Here is a 15,869-nt window from a genome sequence, read left to right as displayed (position 1 = left end):
TCCTTATCACAGACCCTTCTAACTGCCTCAGGCCCTGCAGTGCACACCAAGTCCAGCTAAAGCTTTTTCCATTTCTCCTGTACACAGGTAGGGCTGAATAACCACTTCCTTTACCTTGCATTCATGCCAAGTATTTATTGCCATTTCTTTTAGGTACATTCAGCAAGTGTTTGATATTTGCTTTTATTGCTGCAGCTTGCCATTTTTGACCCACAATGAATTTCTTTCAGAAATCTAGATCTATTTCTGGTGTTACACTAAGTTCTTCCTCATCTTTCATCCATGAATTAGAACTTCCCCTCCCAATGATATACTTTTTGACACAAATTTAATCCTGTTAATTTCAGACTGTTTCTGTTGCTCCCAAATGTTTTGAATTCTCACAGGATCACTGGGTTGGAAGAGACCTTCAAGATCATAGAGTCCAACCCATGCCCCAATACCTCAATTAACCATGGCACCAAGCGCCATATCCAGGCTTCTTTTAAACACATCCAGGGATTGGGACTCCACCACCTCCCTGGGCAAACCATTCCAGCACTTTATCACTCCTTCTGTAAAAAACTTTTTCCTGATATCCAACCTATATTTCTCTTGGCACAGCTTAAGACTGTGTCCTCTGGTTCTGTCAGTGCTGCCTGGAGAAAGAGACCAACCCCACCTGAGCACAGCCACCTTTCAGGGAGTTGTAGAGAGTGATGAGGTCACCCCTGAGTCTCCTTTTCTCCAGGCTGAGCACCCCCAGCTCCCTCAGTGGTTCCTCACAGGGTTTGTGTTCCCAGCCCCTCTCCAGCCTCATTGCCTCCTCTGGATGAGCTCAAGTGTCTCAACGTCCCAATCTGAGGAGCCAGAGCTGGACACAGCATTCAAGGCTTGGCATCAGCAGTGCCGAGCACAGGGGCAGAATGACCTCCCTGCTCCTGCTGGCCACACCATTCCTGATCCAGGCCAGGAGCCATTGGCCTTCTAATTCTATATTCCAAGAGGCATGGAATGACCTCCGGCTTCATGTCATTTGACAAATTTTTAAGGCTTCTCTTCATCTAAATGCTCAATCAATTTATTGAGTACTGGCCGGATCTCTCCCTCTTTTCCAAATTCTCTTCCTAACATGACAATAATAAATCCACTTTGAGAGCACATCTGTCTGAGAAGTGCATTCACCTTATGTTCATTTCATTAGGCTTGGAGTCCTTGGAGGGAAACAGCATCACTGAGCATGTAATATGCTGTGCCTTATTTTTGTCAGGCCCAGGTGGAAGCTCTCATGGATGGTATGTTGCCCATGAGTTGAGGATTGGTGAGGATGGCCACAATTTAAAAATATTTAGAGAATTTAATCAGGATATCGTTCTCCTCCTCTTTTTACCTTTGCAGTACAAAAGACACTTGTTATGAAAGAAAATAAGATTGGTTAAGCACAATCACTCTTGGATTCATGTTGGCTGTTTCTTTCCGTGTTATTGTGTTGTGTATGATTGTGAATTAATTGTTTAATCACTTTTTCTACAGTCCTTTTGGGTAGTAAAATCTAGGAAGTGATTCTACAAATTTTTTTCCTTGGTTTTGAAAATATTTAAAAATTAGTTTCTCTTTTCTTGTCCTTGGCATGTCCTTTGCTACTCACAGATCTTTAGAAATATTCACTAATATTTTAAAATTATTTGATTAGTTTCTCCAACAATACATGGGAAATTTTATCAGGCTTCATTGATTGAAACATATATTACTTATCTATCTTTTTTTCCAAATATGACCTCAGCTCCTAATCCCATAGTTAAAAATGCTTGTGTAATAGTAACTGTTCAAATTAAACTGTCTGGTGAAAGCTGAAAGATATAAACCTTTGAAGAATTGAACTTTCTCTACAGTTGGGTTCTGTACTATTCTTGTTAGGATTTGCTTGCATACACATTTTGGTATAACTTGGGCCTCACACGCACTTGCTGAACAAAGCAAATGTTTTTGACTGTAAAAATTTGAGTTTAGATTATGGTCCTAGATCCAAGGTGTCCTCTGGCCAAGTATTCCTGATTAGTAAAGAGAAACTTTGCATTGGCCCCTATTATTCCAAGGTATGTATTTAACTGGCACAGTGCTGTTCAGGTCAACTGGGTTACAGTCATGGTTTATAACATTTAAAATGTGGCCTTTGAATCACAGCATCCTAGAGTACTTTAGAATACAGTTAACTCTTAGAGAACAGATTTCTTACACTATTTAGTGGTTTAAAGATGACACCTGCTATCCTCAGTTTCATGTGGAAGTGAGTTGGCAGCCTGTGTAGGTTAAGGCAAAAAAAAAAAATAATCTAACAGTCTCTTTTTGATTCCCAAGTTTGCGTGAATTCTCTGCAAGTATAATTTTCTATTCTGCTTCCTCAAAGATCATATTTATTGTCACACTGCACATGTTTGCAGAGCAGGAAATGGAGTTAAACTTTTTGTATTTTTCTCAAGTAGGGTTGTTTTGAAAAATCAATTGTCTTTTCTGTCACGTGAATTCTGCTCTTTACTGTGATTCCTCTGAATTTACCTATTTTCCAGGAGAAAATCAGAATTTTTGTCCAAGATTAGACAAATTGGAAGAAATAAATCATAAGGTCAAAAGATCATGCACTTGCCTTTAGCCTCTAAATGATGCTGCAAATTTTGGTGACCTGGTTAAATTCAGGGGTTAAACAAAGTGCTGTACACTGTTTCTGTCTTTAGACATTTGTTCTGTATCCATGGACTTATTTTAATGTAAATAGTCACCTCGACAGCTGTGTCCCCTTAAGCACATTTTATTTAGCAGCTGGATTATACACGTCACTTGGCAGCCATGGATTTTCAATTTTTCCCCGTGCCAAGGGGGCAGCTGGAATAATTTGAGTGCTCATTAATTTGGGAGAAATATGAGCTGCAAGTCAGACAACATGAGTCTTCTGTATGGTGTTGTACAAGGATAAGCGGATCAGGGTAGAAGCAATTTGCCCTGTCCCAAGGGGGTCTTCGTTTTTTAATAAGCTGGTTATGAAAATTCTATTTCTTTGCAGTTTAAAGAGTCTAATTAGAGCCTGTAATTTCTCTCCTATAGCTGGAGTGGATGAAGGTTAACATTAGGCCTCCAGAGTCTTTTCACATTCATTTACAGACTTAAATCAGGTAATAGTTTGTAGCTAATTAGAATGGTGTATTAAATATTTAGTTTGACTTCACTTAACTGTGAGAACACATGGATGCTGTAGGGCTACAAAAATTATAAAGAAGTACATTTAATTTTTAATCAAAGATAAAGGCATAGCAATTTTAATACTGACTGGTATAGTGTGACAGTCTGAGCAGCAATTGGCTTCAGTTGGTTAAAATGTCAAGATAAAGGAATTTCATGTCTATTTTATGTTCCTGCTGTAGCACTTTGAAGGTTCAAACAATTCATGGCTGTATATATATAGTGTCTGAAGGATTAAATATTTTTCAGCATAGCAGACAGTTTTTGTGTAAAATCTCATTCATTTTTCTCTCCACTAACTCAGCCTTTTCAGAAAGATTTTCTTAAAGAGGTTGTAGTGTTTCTGCTCACAGGAAGTCCAACAATAAGCACATTTTCCTACCAGAGTTTGCCAAGCAGTTGGGTCTGCTGTTCCATCAGAGCAGCATCTGTGTTTACAGCTTCTTCTGCTTTGGCTGATTTTGTATTTCAATGAACAAGTAAAGTAACCCTAAAATTCTATGCACAAATTTTTGCTGTTCTTGTAAGTGTTTGGTTTTATTCTCAGGCACGTGGTGTGATTCCTGGGGCTGTCCTGTGCAGGTCCAGGACTTGGACTCTGATAATCCTTGTGGATCCCTTCCAAATCATTCCATGATTCTGTTACATCTACAATTCACAAAATCCTTTGCATTCTCTGAGTAGACCTCGTTCACTTTTCTGTGATACATTATGAAAATCTTCCAGTTGAAGCTGAATTCTTAGAAGCTGAACCTTTTGCTGCTCAAGTCGGTATAAAGCCTGTCATCAAATTCAGCTGTAGAGGACCAAATATAGGCTTACAAAGTGGAGATCAGCACCACACGGACTTTTACCTAAAATGATTGGTTCAAAGCACAGGCCAGGGGGATTTATGGCTCCTTGTAGTGAAGGAAAGCTTGCTCAATTTAAGCCTGCACGAAAAGAGACTGATATCCTAAGCCACGAACCTCACTTCAAAACAATTCTGTAAAACTTCTGCAAATAGATCATATTTTATTAAACTGGGCATTTTAGAAATGCCTCCTGGTTAGAGCAGGAGTGGCTAGGGATTTATTTTAATGATTTTTTTTTTGGTGTGAAATTTTTTCTACAAAGCAGTTGATTATACATAGAGCATCCAAGTCTTGCTACACACCTGCATGATACAAAATGACATTGCACAGATGTAGCTGTGATGTACCAGAGAGCCCAGAAGCACCTTCCACCTTCTATAATTATCCTTGTACAGTCTGATGTCTACCAAACAAACATTATATTCTACTCACTTTTATCTGGTGACATTTTTAATGCCTTTTTACCAATTTGCAGGACCCATATTTATTTCCAGTGGAAGTTGTGTGGGCTAATTCCCTATTTGCTTGTGTGCTAATGTCATTTTAGTTCAGACTTGACCCTCAATTGCTCATCTTCCCAAGATTTCCCACAGTTTCAGTGAGCTGATTTCTTTGGCAATAAGCTGAGTGCAGCTCCCCCTTGTCTTGTCTCATGGGTCTCTTATATCCTCAGTGACTGGTCTGGATAGCACTGAAATCCCTTGTTCATCTGTGAACAAAGCTGTGGGTCTAAAACTGGAGCACCAAAAGTGATGAAATACTTCAAACTGAAAAGGGAAGAATGCTGATGAAGTGGTGACCAAATAATCGAGACAAAATAAAAAAGAAATATACTGTATATTTGACAGAGGGGAAAAAAGGAAGACAAAAGGTGTCTGTAACCTCAAAACAGTCAAACCTTTCTGACTGTCAGCTTGTTGAGGCCTCAGTTTCTTGGCTCACGATCTGTAGCTTTAATCTCAAGTTTCCTCTCCAGCATTTTTTGGATGCTAGAAACTCCATTACAGATTGGTAGAAAATCAGTGATAAAACTTCTAAATATCACCTTATTTTCTTACAGTGCTTTCCCAGTTGCCAATTTTTATAAAATGGTTTATGACTGCAATAATCCCCTCAGCATCAGCTGTTATGGGAGATAATAGCCGGTTGTCAGAGCATTAACCACCCTTGACTTCACTTTGGGCCATTATGTAACAAAAGAATGAACTGGTGATAAAGTTGCCAGGTGTATTAAATTATATGATGAATTATAGAGGCTCTGTAGTGGGGATTAGTGTCCAAAAGAGACTGGTGGAGATTGCCAAAGCCATTATCTGATAGGAGTGCAGGCTGGACAGAATCCCGAGGGTGAAAGGGCAGCGCTTTATCCATTATGTCATCCTCTAATCTGTGTCTGCACCATGCACGGTGAAGTACACTGTAAATGAGTTGCCATTGTTCTGTGCTGCATCCTGGAACTGTGTAATAGCAGGAGTGGAGACGTTGGCAGTGTTTGGTTACTTAGAATTTTGTCTGATTTTCATCTTTTCTCATGCATTCCTGCAAAAAAATTAGTTGCTACACAAGGAAGTTGAGTGGAGAAGTAGCAGGAATTGTGTGAGCCTGCTTTTTCCACAGGAGCTTCAGATAGGTCCAAGAAAGTTGGTTATGTCATGGCTTCTGCTCTAATCCCTTCCCCTTCCCTCCGTCCAGACAAATTAATTTGTTTAGGCTGCTATTTTGCATTTAAGGAAGAAAATGAATGTTCTACATTTCAGCAAATCCTCCAGGATTTTGAAGAATGTCAATATTAGGTATAGTTGAATTATGCTTGGGTAGTTCGTTGAGGCTTGACTTGTTAATGATTTGTAATGACTGACCTGGAATCCTGGAAATCAAGAATGGAATTGAAAATTTCCTTTGCTTTTCAGATGATAGCATAGAATTAGTTCCTAGCTCCAATAAATCTATTTAATTTTACTTTGAAATAGTAACGTTGTTATGGTAGAAAACTGATGTCAGGTAACATTTGAAAGCCTAAAAAAAGTGAGTTAAAGTTTTCCTCTCCCTCCTATACCCCATGTAATTGAAGTCATTGTACCATGGTTGGATGTACCAGTTGAATGATATAAAAAGCAGAATAAATAATTTTTTTAAACTCAGGAAAGTAATTCTAAGATAGTTCTTCAGTAATAATTTGTAGTACTTACACAATATTTGAAGGGGCTGTTTAAAGATTTTATTCACGCTCTTCATATAGCTGAAATATTTATAACACAACCCCATGGGGCTCAAAGATTTTGTTACACTTATAGCTCATGCTGAAAATAGAAGTTACATTAAAGGCAACAAGCTGGTTTGGGATAATCTCAGATTTTTGGATTTTTTTTTTTGAAGAGTAGTCTTTGGGATGTCAGTTCTTAGACATGGTCTTAGGCAAAGAATTTAATATTATCAAAATCTGTGAGAATTGTGTTTGCTGAATTGACTTGTTAAACTGCTAAGAGGAATTTAGTACATTCAAGCCACACATTGTTGTACCACACTCAGTACATTACTGGCTGCCTGTTTGCCGTCATTAACATGTGCTGCACACTAAGCAGGAAAGAGAGTTAGAATGGATTGGATGCTTATCAGACCTATTTTGTCAAAGGTTTTTGTTTTGCTTTTAAATACCACCTCCTAAATGGTTATTTAATAGCATTTAACCTATTTGCTCTGCCACATATTTGCATATTATTTATTGCTAAGCTCCTGCTGTGCTGTTTGTGCCACCTGTGAAGGAGCTGACCTTATTCAGTGCAGTGTGACCAATAATCAAGGGCGTGTAAAATGGCTAAAACTTGTGTCCCATGTAAAAATCCTGGTTTTTTTTTTTTTTTTTTTTTTTTTTTTTTTTTTTTTTTTTTCACAGCTATGTCAATTATCAAACTCTTTTAGAGAAACAATAAGCCTTGAGCTGGTCACTTTCTCATCACCTCCTCTGTCCTTGCACAGTGTAAAACAGCATAATCCCATCTCTCCCTGCTAGCAGTGTTTCTTATGTATTGGGTGAATTTTCACAGTGGGAAATTATTCTTTGTAAATCCTCATTTTTTCAAAATCATATGAAAATCTTAATTTACTGATTTTCTGTAAATCAGCAAAGTATTTCGGCACATGTTCAGGGCTGGAAGAAATATCCTCCCTTGATGTCTCATGTAAAACACGGGGCTTGTTTGAGTTTTCCAAAAGTAACTCCCAGCAGCCCTAGGCCCAGAGAGCAGATCCAGAAATGCTGCTCACAGGTGAGTGTGACACTGCTGCTGTCCCCTGGCCCCAGGGATTAACTGCAGCACCCTTTTCCTTTTTGCCTGCAGGAATTTCTGAGGTATGCTAAGAGCTGTTGGGGGTGTGGATGTTTGGGCAAGCAGGGCTCAGCTTCTTGATGTTCTTGCAGTCTTTGCTTACAACATCTTGTTTTGCAGTGACATAGACATTTCCATTTTTTGGGATTTCTTACTGCTAACTGCCCCATCAGTTTTTAGGGTACAATGTGCGGAGTTTCGATGTCACTGTAATACAAAACGTTATTATAAAATTGTCTGGATACAGCGTGCAATTTCAGGAAGAAAAAAACATGAGGAAATGTATAAATGTAAACTTTCCCAGAAGAGGTATTTTGAATACAGCGGGAGGAAAATTAACAACGAAGAACCTTTTACTGAGTAACTTAACATTTCAGGATTCAATTTCATGAGGTAATGTCTTCAATTTCATGGCTTCCTTGCTCTGAGTGCGCTGCAAGTTGAGGCTTTCAGCACCTCACAGGGCAAAGGTCCCCAACAGGACAGGAGATATTGAGGCAGTGCTGTCTTACACTGCATCACAGGGCTTTGCACCCCTCCTCCATCGAATTTGGTGTGCTCATTTAGATCATTGTCTTCCTGGAATTTCCTGTTAACTTCTCAATGCAAACAGTTGTTTGGTTTTGGTTTTTTTTTTACTACTTCATAAAAAAAAGTGAACTGAAGTTTAAAAGCACTATGAAAATATGTAGGGATAAATTGAAGGTTCAAGAGTGACTTTATATTTCTATTTTCCCATCCCTGTTCATGGCCCTGTATGTTATGTCCTTTGCAACAACCAGATGCACTGAACACACTTGGAATTTGTGTTTATTTTTGGATTGATTGTGTGTGTATCAGTAAAAGTTGGTACCTATAATACATCTCACACTGATACATTTTACAAGTTCAGCATTTTTCCCTTTTCAGATTGGAAAGGTTTCTTGGGCAGAGACCTGGGGCCTGTTCAGATTTTTTTTCTTGTGGATCTTAGTGATTATAAGTGAATCCAGTACATCTCTCAAAATCCTTCATGGCTGCATCCAGACCCTTCCTCACAGGAAAGTGTGGGGTTGTGCCATCTCCTTAACACAGGGACCAACAGAATCCCCCCTTTTCCCACTGGAGTCTTCTGAGGTGAAGTGTACAAAAGGATTCTGGGGAGAGAGGACTGGGAGGATGAGACTATGTGGAGAAGAGTGGTATTGCAGACTAATCTGGAGGTGTTGGCAAGCCCAGTGTGATGTTGGGTGGGAAGCATGAGGTGCCTGTGAAAAGCTGTCCTGAGAGCCCCTGTAACAGTTAAATCAATTCTTTTTTGTGAGGCTGCTTAGGAGTTCAGACAATCACTTGGTCTCACACTGGTCCATTGTTCCCAGTCAGTCCATTTGCTCCTCCATGCAGAGAATAGCTGAGGTGTTCCTGGGCCACCACAGATTATCACTATGGGAACTTGAATTTTGTCCCTATATCCCACTTAAATTCCATAGCTCTTGCCACAGGATTATTTTTATTTCTTGCTGAGCCAGAAAGGAAAGGCTGTTTTGCTGAAGGTGTCCATGAAATAGTTCGCAGCTGCAAACAGAGGTCTGCACTGTCAGCTTCAAGCAGAAGTCCCATTTCCCATCCCACACAGTATTTAAGGTTTCTGGGAATACTGTTTTAGCAGCTGTTTGGCACAAAGATATGAATTTACAGTTTCATTGCGTAGAATCTTGCAGATTGACTTGTCTTGCTTAAGAGAGATGGGAGAAGGTCCCTATTCTCTTCCCTACACTGCAGGTTTAATGAAGTTTCAGAGGTGAGGACAGTCCAGGGACTGCAGATTAGCCCACACATAATGGATGGAAGTGTTCAGTGGATATTTCACATGGAGTGCTTAGCACTGAAATAGCTGTCATTGCAGTCATCACTCTTAGCTTTCCTCACTAATGGTTGAGTGTATGCATCTCTGAGATTTTAGATAAACTTTCTAGCTGGAGTTTCAAGGTTCAAGCTTCAGAATATTCCTATTCCCTGGCTGTAAATGCAAGAAATCTGCTAACAATACTCTCTTATTCCCCAAAATCTGAGGGGCTGCAACAAAGATTAGAGAGCAACCCCTTATGTTGCACAAACCATGATCTGTGCCTAGGTAAGGCAACAAGAATGGAAAACCAGAGAGAAAGCCAGATAAAAATACCAATAATTAATGCAGTTATGTATCTGCTTTTGATCCAGGTGTTTCACTCAGTGCAAGATTAATGTTCAGTTTTGTCTGAACTATTGAGCTTGGAGGTTTGATGCTTTAATATTGGTTAATTCTGCTGTGTAGATGGGAGTAGTTGCCAACACAGCTTGTGACAGCTGCTGGCATGTTGTGCTTCTCACTGGTTTAGTATGGACTGCTGGTGTGGACCAGAGTGCAGAGAAGGTGACCATCAGAAAATGCGCTGTGGAAATTAGTTGGTTGCATAATCTGAATTTGATCCCACAGTTTGGAACCATTTGAGCTTTTGCAGCAATCTTTCAGTGAGAAGAGGAACTGAATGGGGTCTCTTTCCAGTGAGTGACCCTTCCAGGTCAGGAATAAGACATAATAAGAAGGTAACATGTGGGAGGTTTCCACAGCTGCTGTTCTAAATATAATTAAAATACATCAATCTCAAATGGTATTCTTTGCCATTCAACACTTGCTTCAGAAATATATGAAGTGAGAAAGTCACAAGCTCTAATAAAGTTTCTAGTTCCATTGTCCTTTCAATTTCTTTCAGCTCTCACACCATATTCTGTGAACATTGGCTCAAACAGCACCTACTGTGCAGAAAAAGCAAGTGCAATTGAAAAGGTGAAAGTTTAAAGTTTTTGCACTTGGAGTAAGCTTTGCTTTGTGTTCAGTGAATCTGACATCTACAATTTTCAGTTTTGTAGATAGAATATAGTAATTCAAGACTAGTGCATCTGCCTGAGAATATTTTCTTTCTCCAAACCTCATAGCTCATGATAAGCCTTAATATAGTTGATATAATTCTTTGCAGGTCAGGCACAGAAAATATTTTGATTCAGGTATCTCTTTCAAGTATCTTGTAAAGCTTTCAATATTATCCAGGACTGAAGGGCTCTCTTTCTATAACGCTTTTTGCCAGAGAGGCACTTACACCCTCTGAAGCTGATTCTTTCTCTGATGGAAGTTGTCTCTTGATTCAGTCACAGCACTTGGATATTCAAAGGTGTTTTTCTCATTTGTCTTATTCTCAGTTAGCCAGAGCATAGGTAGACTATGTAAATGTTGTTACTGGATCTTCTGGGATGTGCCCATAACAACTTTGAATTTACTCAGTCTCCCTTGACTGAACATGCTCTCCATATGGATTCAAAGGAAGCTTTAGTGTCCCAACATTCTGCTGTACCATGAGATACCAACATAGGTGCATCAGTGTGTGTCTGCATACTGCACATATCTATTAAAGCTAATAGTTTCTATTTTGTTATTTTTATTTTATTTCTATTTTCTCCAAGGTCCAATAAAAACAGCAGAATGAGACAGACACACCTTATACTTCCTAATCTATTATTAATTACAGAGATTTTAATCATATGCCTCAGTATACATATTTATACTTACTATGCATATTTACTATAATGCTATACATATTTATCATCAGAATACACAGTATTAGTGCTATATGTGGGTTGTTTGAGTAAAAAAAGCATTTTCTGCAATCATTTTGCAGAGCAGGACTGATTTGACACACTTTCCATTCAGTTACCTCACATGTATAAGAAGAAAATTCAGGGGTCACTATTAACAGCTTTACCTCCCAACATATATCTTACCTGGGATCTAAGAATATGGATGGATATTAAATCTGGTCATTAATGTGTAATCAATGCACAATGACAATTTCAGTGGTTATTACAATGCTGTGTGTCCTGTTTTGCACCATAAGTAGCCCATCACTGCACAGGTCTCATCCATGGACAGCAGTTGAACTAGTTTGAACTTCCCAAATTGATGTAGTATTTCTGTAATACTGACTTAGTTATATTTTTATGTATCTGCAGTAAACAAATCTGTGGCCACAGTAACTGTTTATTGGTGTGATACATCCAGAATTAGCACACAGAACACCTATCCAGAAGACTAAAATTAGTTTAAAAGGTGTGTGGAACCAAGCTTGTTTTGAAAACTGGGATTTAGAATGTAGAACTATTCATGCAAGTTACCAGTTCTAATAATTTATTAGCATGGTCTGATTCACAAGGTGGTGTTGGGTCATAGGTTGGATTCAATGATCTCAAAGGTCTTTTCCAGCCTGGTTAATTCTGTGATTCTGAGATACTGCTGCAGTGTTTAGTTAATGCTTTTCACTGTAAGCTCACAGTGAATTAAGTTTATGCTGGTGGGTTCAACGACCTGATCAAATGAAACTTTTAGAAGTAGAGAAATAATCAGAATTGTTTTCTGACAATCTTGATCTTGAGGATTTTTCTCACTATTGTGAATGAACAGAATTGTGTTAAACAATATTTGCAATACCTATTAATGTGTCTCTAAGGTCAATGTAGAAGGAAACTTGAAAGTATCAGTGGCTGTAATTTTAACTGAAATACCTTTCTGTGATCCTGTCTTGGCTATTTTCTTACAATACTGCTATGAATAATAGTAATTTTATTAATTCTTGAACGATATAGAAAAGGTATTTTAAAATTATAGTGTGATTTGTATTTCACTGTATAAAAGACTTTTTTCTTCATGCTGTCCATGGTAAACATCACTTGTATAACATGTACCATGGAAAGTGTGAAGAGGAGAGCACACATTACCTTGGGACAGGGAAGGAAACAGCACTACATAAATCTGGATTACTCACCTTCTAGCTCTCTGTTTCATAGATTCCTTTATTTTTTCAAGTAATTACAATTAGCAGATTTTTGTAATGCTTAAAATATTTTCTAGCAAAATTAAGTAAATTAGATATAGAAAATATAATCAGCAAAAAATCATTGAAATCCTTGCAACAATATCCTAGAGACAGCCCATTCCTCATGGTGATCCATGTTACCAGTTTGTTGAAATTTTATTTTTGTAGGTTATTTTGCTGCCTGTGCCTGTTATCATGCTTACTGCTCATCTGTTTAGATAAGGCTGGTCTCCTTTTATTAGGAACACAGTCTAGTTTGATTCTCTGTAGATTAAAGCAGATCATTAAGTATAAATCTCTCTGAGTATTCAGTCTCATCATAGGCTATTTTCAAGCATCATTTGCAGGAAGATAAAACATGACAGTGATTTATGCTGTATTTTGAGACTATAAATCTCACTGTGCACTTTCATGTGTCTTTGCAGAACAAAGAATTTCTTTATTAATGCTTTCATAGTAATCAACAATGTATAAAAGCACCATTCTTTTGTTTAATGTTGTGTTCTTTAGAGTTTTAGAGTTGGATTATGCAGACTCTTGGGCTCAAACTTGCAACACTACACCATCAGTGTGCGGACTTTTAAAACCATATAAATCACAATTCAGTGCTGTGCATATTTTATGTTTGAGAGACTGGGGAGAGTTTTGTGATTGGAATCTGGTCTCTAGGCATGTTGATAACACAAAGCGCTGTGTATGCCTAGAAACAGGATGTGGCCATTAGGAAAATGGATAAAAGACCAGTGAGAAAATGGGGTGTCCCAACTGATAGTAAAGAGGGAGACTTTCAGAGTATTTTATAACTACTTCTGTGGGGAAAAAAACTATGGGAACTAAGTATAAAGTTGGTTTATCCTACAAATATTATAATTTGTGAATGAGTAATCATTTGCTAGCAGGAAAAATTATAAGTTTTTGTTTAATTTGAAAATGAATTAAATGATATTAAAGTGCTACCTCTGAGTACCTGTCTCTGTGTTGACAATGATATTGTGTCATATGAACCTTGAAAACTGAGGGGAATTATTTTGCCTGATGTTGCAAATTCTTTATCCACAGAAGTATTTGCTAGTTAAATGCCTCTTTCCCTACATAATAAAAATTTTCTGAATTCATAAGTACAGAACAGATTTGTCTGAAACATACCATTTTTTGCTCCAATGATTTTAGTTTATTCTTAAATACATATTAAGCATAGCTGTAGTTAAAGGTCAGATATTAAACACATTCAAAAAGATAACCATTCTATTACACAGAACAAAAGCCATATTTTGTCAGGAAGACATTGCTGGCAGAAATATATTTTTAAGCTACTGTACTTCTTAACCAGTAATGCTTTCTTATGAAGGGTTTGTCCTGTGAATTGCACATCGGTATCTGAAGTTCCACTGGATATGTTTTAAATGCAGTAGTAATTGATTTATCTTTTGCATTTTACTTTCAGGTCCGTATTTTTACCTATCTGATTGGAAGAGAAGCTGCATTTGCTGATAACCTGAAGTGGATGGCCTGTGCTAACAAAGGTTGGTTAACCCTCTTCTGTGCAATCCTTGTTTTCAGAACCCCTGGGCTGAGCCCTCCTGCGCATCTGACCCTTCTACAGATATGGTGTCCCTGGCAACTAACCACAGAGGATGGGTTGTTTTATTTTTCCCAGAAAATGAAAATACTTAATTATCTTGTAACATAAAATTTAAAGAGCAAAAACCCCCCAGTCTGAAATTTTCTTCCTTAAAATAGGTATGAAATTTTTGAACTATGTGGTCTTAAGTTTTTGTTCCAAGAACAAACTAATTTCAAAGCATTTGTTCTATCTGTTATTACTCAGAGTGAGTTTGGTTTCTGAGAACATTGGGTACAATCCTGCTGAGTTAGGCATGGTGTGTAAAACACCAGACATCCTGTCCCTTGAGAAACTGACAGTGTAATTGAAAAAAACTGGTTTATATCCTTTAAGAAAAAGAGCATTAAAACATTTAAAACGCTGAGATGCTGCAGTAAAAGGATTGTCTAGGAATGTCAAGTAGGAATGATTCAGGAAAAAAACAGCCCCAAACCCCAATTAATCTTCAGGTTTTCCTTTTTCTTTCCTCTTGGAAAGAAAAAAAGTTCTTTTTTTCCATTGTGCCACATTACATTATGATGAATTGCATCAGGTGCTATCCATTTAGTCATTATTTCTTTAACTACTGTTATGTCCAGCTGATGGAAATTACTCAGTTTGAAGTCTTGTCTTAATCAGCTAATATTACACCATAATTTAGTTTAAATAATAGTATAAGAATCCTTTGAAGCATCTTTTTTTGAAGACAATTTAATCAACAAAATCTTTTAACTTTTTAGCCCAGCTCTGCAAATTCATAAAGATCTAAGTACAGCAAGTCAGAAATTAGGACCAGGCAATGGAGGCAGCCTTAGCAGATCATCTGGTCCACGTCTTCCTTGTTCCCACAGGGGAAAAGTGGTCACCTTTGTCATTCTTCAGGACCACTTTGTTCTTTTCAGAGCCATGTTGCTTTGAGTCAGAGTCTTACTCATATGAATCAACTAAGCAGCTTAATGACTGTTATGCCTATAAATTTATTTCCTTCTCAGTTTAATAGTTACAATACCTGCTCTCTGATAGCTCATAATGTAAAAAATCTTCTACCTCCAATCATTAATGAAATAGATTTTTTTTTTTTTTGCTTTGAAAATCACAATTGGAAACAGCATGTCATGGTCAGACAGTTCAGGTTTAGATTTTTCCTTGCAGTTTTCCCTTACAGCTTGTCCATTTTATTTCAGTGAAATGAGGGATTACAGCACAACAGATGAGGAGTGTAGTAAAGCTGGTCTAAAGACTGGCTGAATAGCAGGACTGCAGTTTACTCCTTGTGTGGGCGGGCCAAAATTTGTTGTTGTCACTGAGGGTGAATGACCCTAAAATCAATTTTCCTTGCAGTGATTTTCCCCTTGGAAGCACAGCATAGATGAAGGCTGTTTTCAGGGTTTCCAGCTGACTGGACTGTGTTCAGCAGCCCTTTCCCTCAAAATGGGTCACAGGGGAAATTCACACCACCTTGCAAAACTTCTTCAGCCTCTAAATTCTGATTGTGAAACCTTTAAAAACCCCAAGCATGTTTTTCTGTTACATTTTTCTGTTTAAGTAGGGCGTATCTAGAGGGAGCTTGCTTAATGAAGCAAAACACCCAACCATTTTAAATACATTAAAACATTCAAGATCCCCAAAATCCCTCTAGAACGGTTTGTGGAATTTGCAGCGATTTACTCTTCTGTATCATAAGCAAGTGCATATTAAGGAAAACAGGATTTACTAAGGTTCTGAAGTGAACAAAGGTGGAAATTTCCTAGTCCTGAGTGTGCATGTGGCAGATGTTAGCAGTACCATCTAGAACTTAGAAACGGCAGGACATTTTCCTCAGCATCACTTTCAGCAGAAAGCTGTAGAGATAAAGCTGAGAGTTAATGCATTACTTGCTTACCAAACAGCTGGGGTTAATTTTATTTTTTTCAGTAAAATTCACTATTGCAGTAGCAATTTGACAGGCTCTGTTTTACTTATTTGGTTTTTTAAACGTTTTGTCCCAGGT

General features: G+C 37.9%; 1 protein-coding gene across 1 annotated transcript in view; it reads left to right on the top strand.

The window, feature by feature from the left end:
* Positions 1-15,869, top strand: part of CACNA2D3 (calcium voltage-gated channel auxiliary subunit alpha2delta 3) — a 382,632-nt gene that overhangs the window by 228,336 nt on the left and 138,427 nt on the right. Inside the window, exon 12 of the mRNA XM_058032041.1 lies at positions 13,721-13,799. Coding sequence (XP_057888024.1) covers positions 13,721-13,799 — 79 coding nt within the window. The remainder of the gene's footprint in view (positions 1-13,720; positions 13,800-15,869) is intronic.

This window comes from Melospiza georgiana, chromosome 11, assembly GCF_028018845.1.
Source record: "Melospiza georgiana isolate bMelGeo1 chromosome 11, bMelGeo1.pri, whole genome shotgun sequence".
In the NCBI taxonomy this organism is placed as follows: Eukaryota; Metazoa; Chordata; class Aves; order Passeriformes; family Passerellidae; genus Melospiza; species Melospiza georgiana.
Note: the sequence above shows the minus strand (reverse complement) of the source record. Positions and strands in the feature narration are given on the sequence as shown.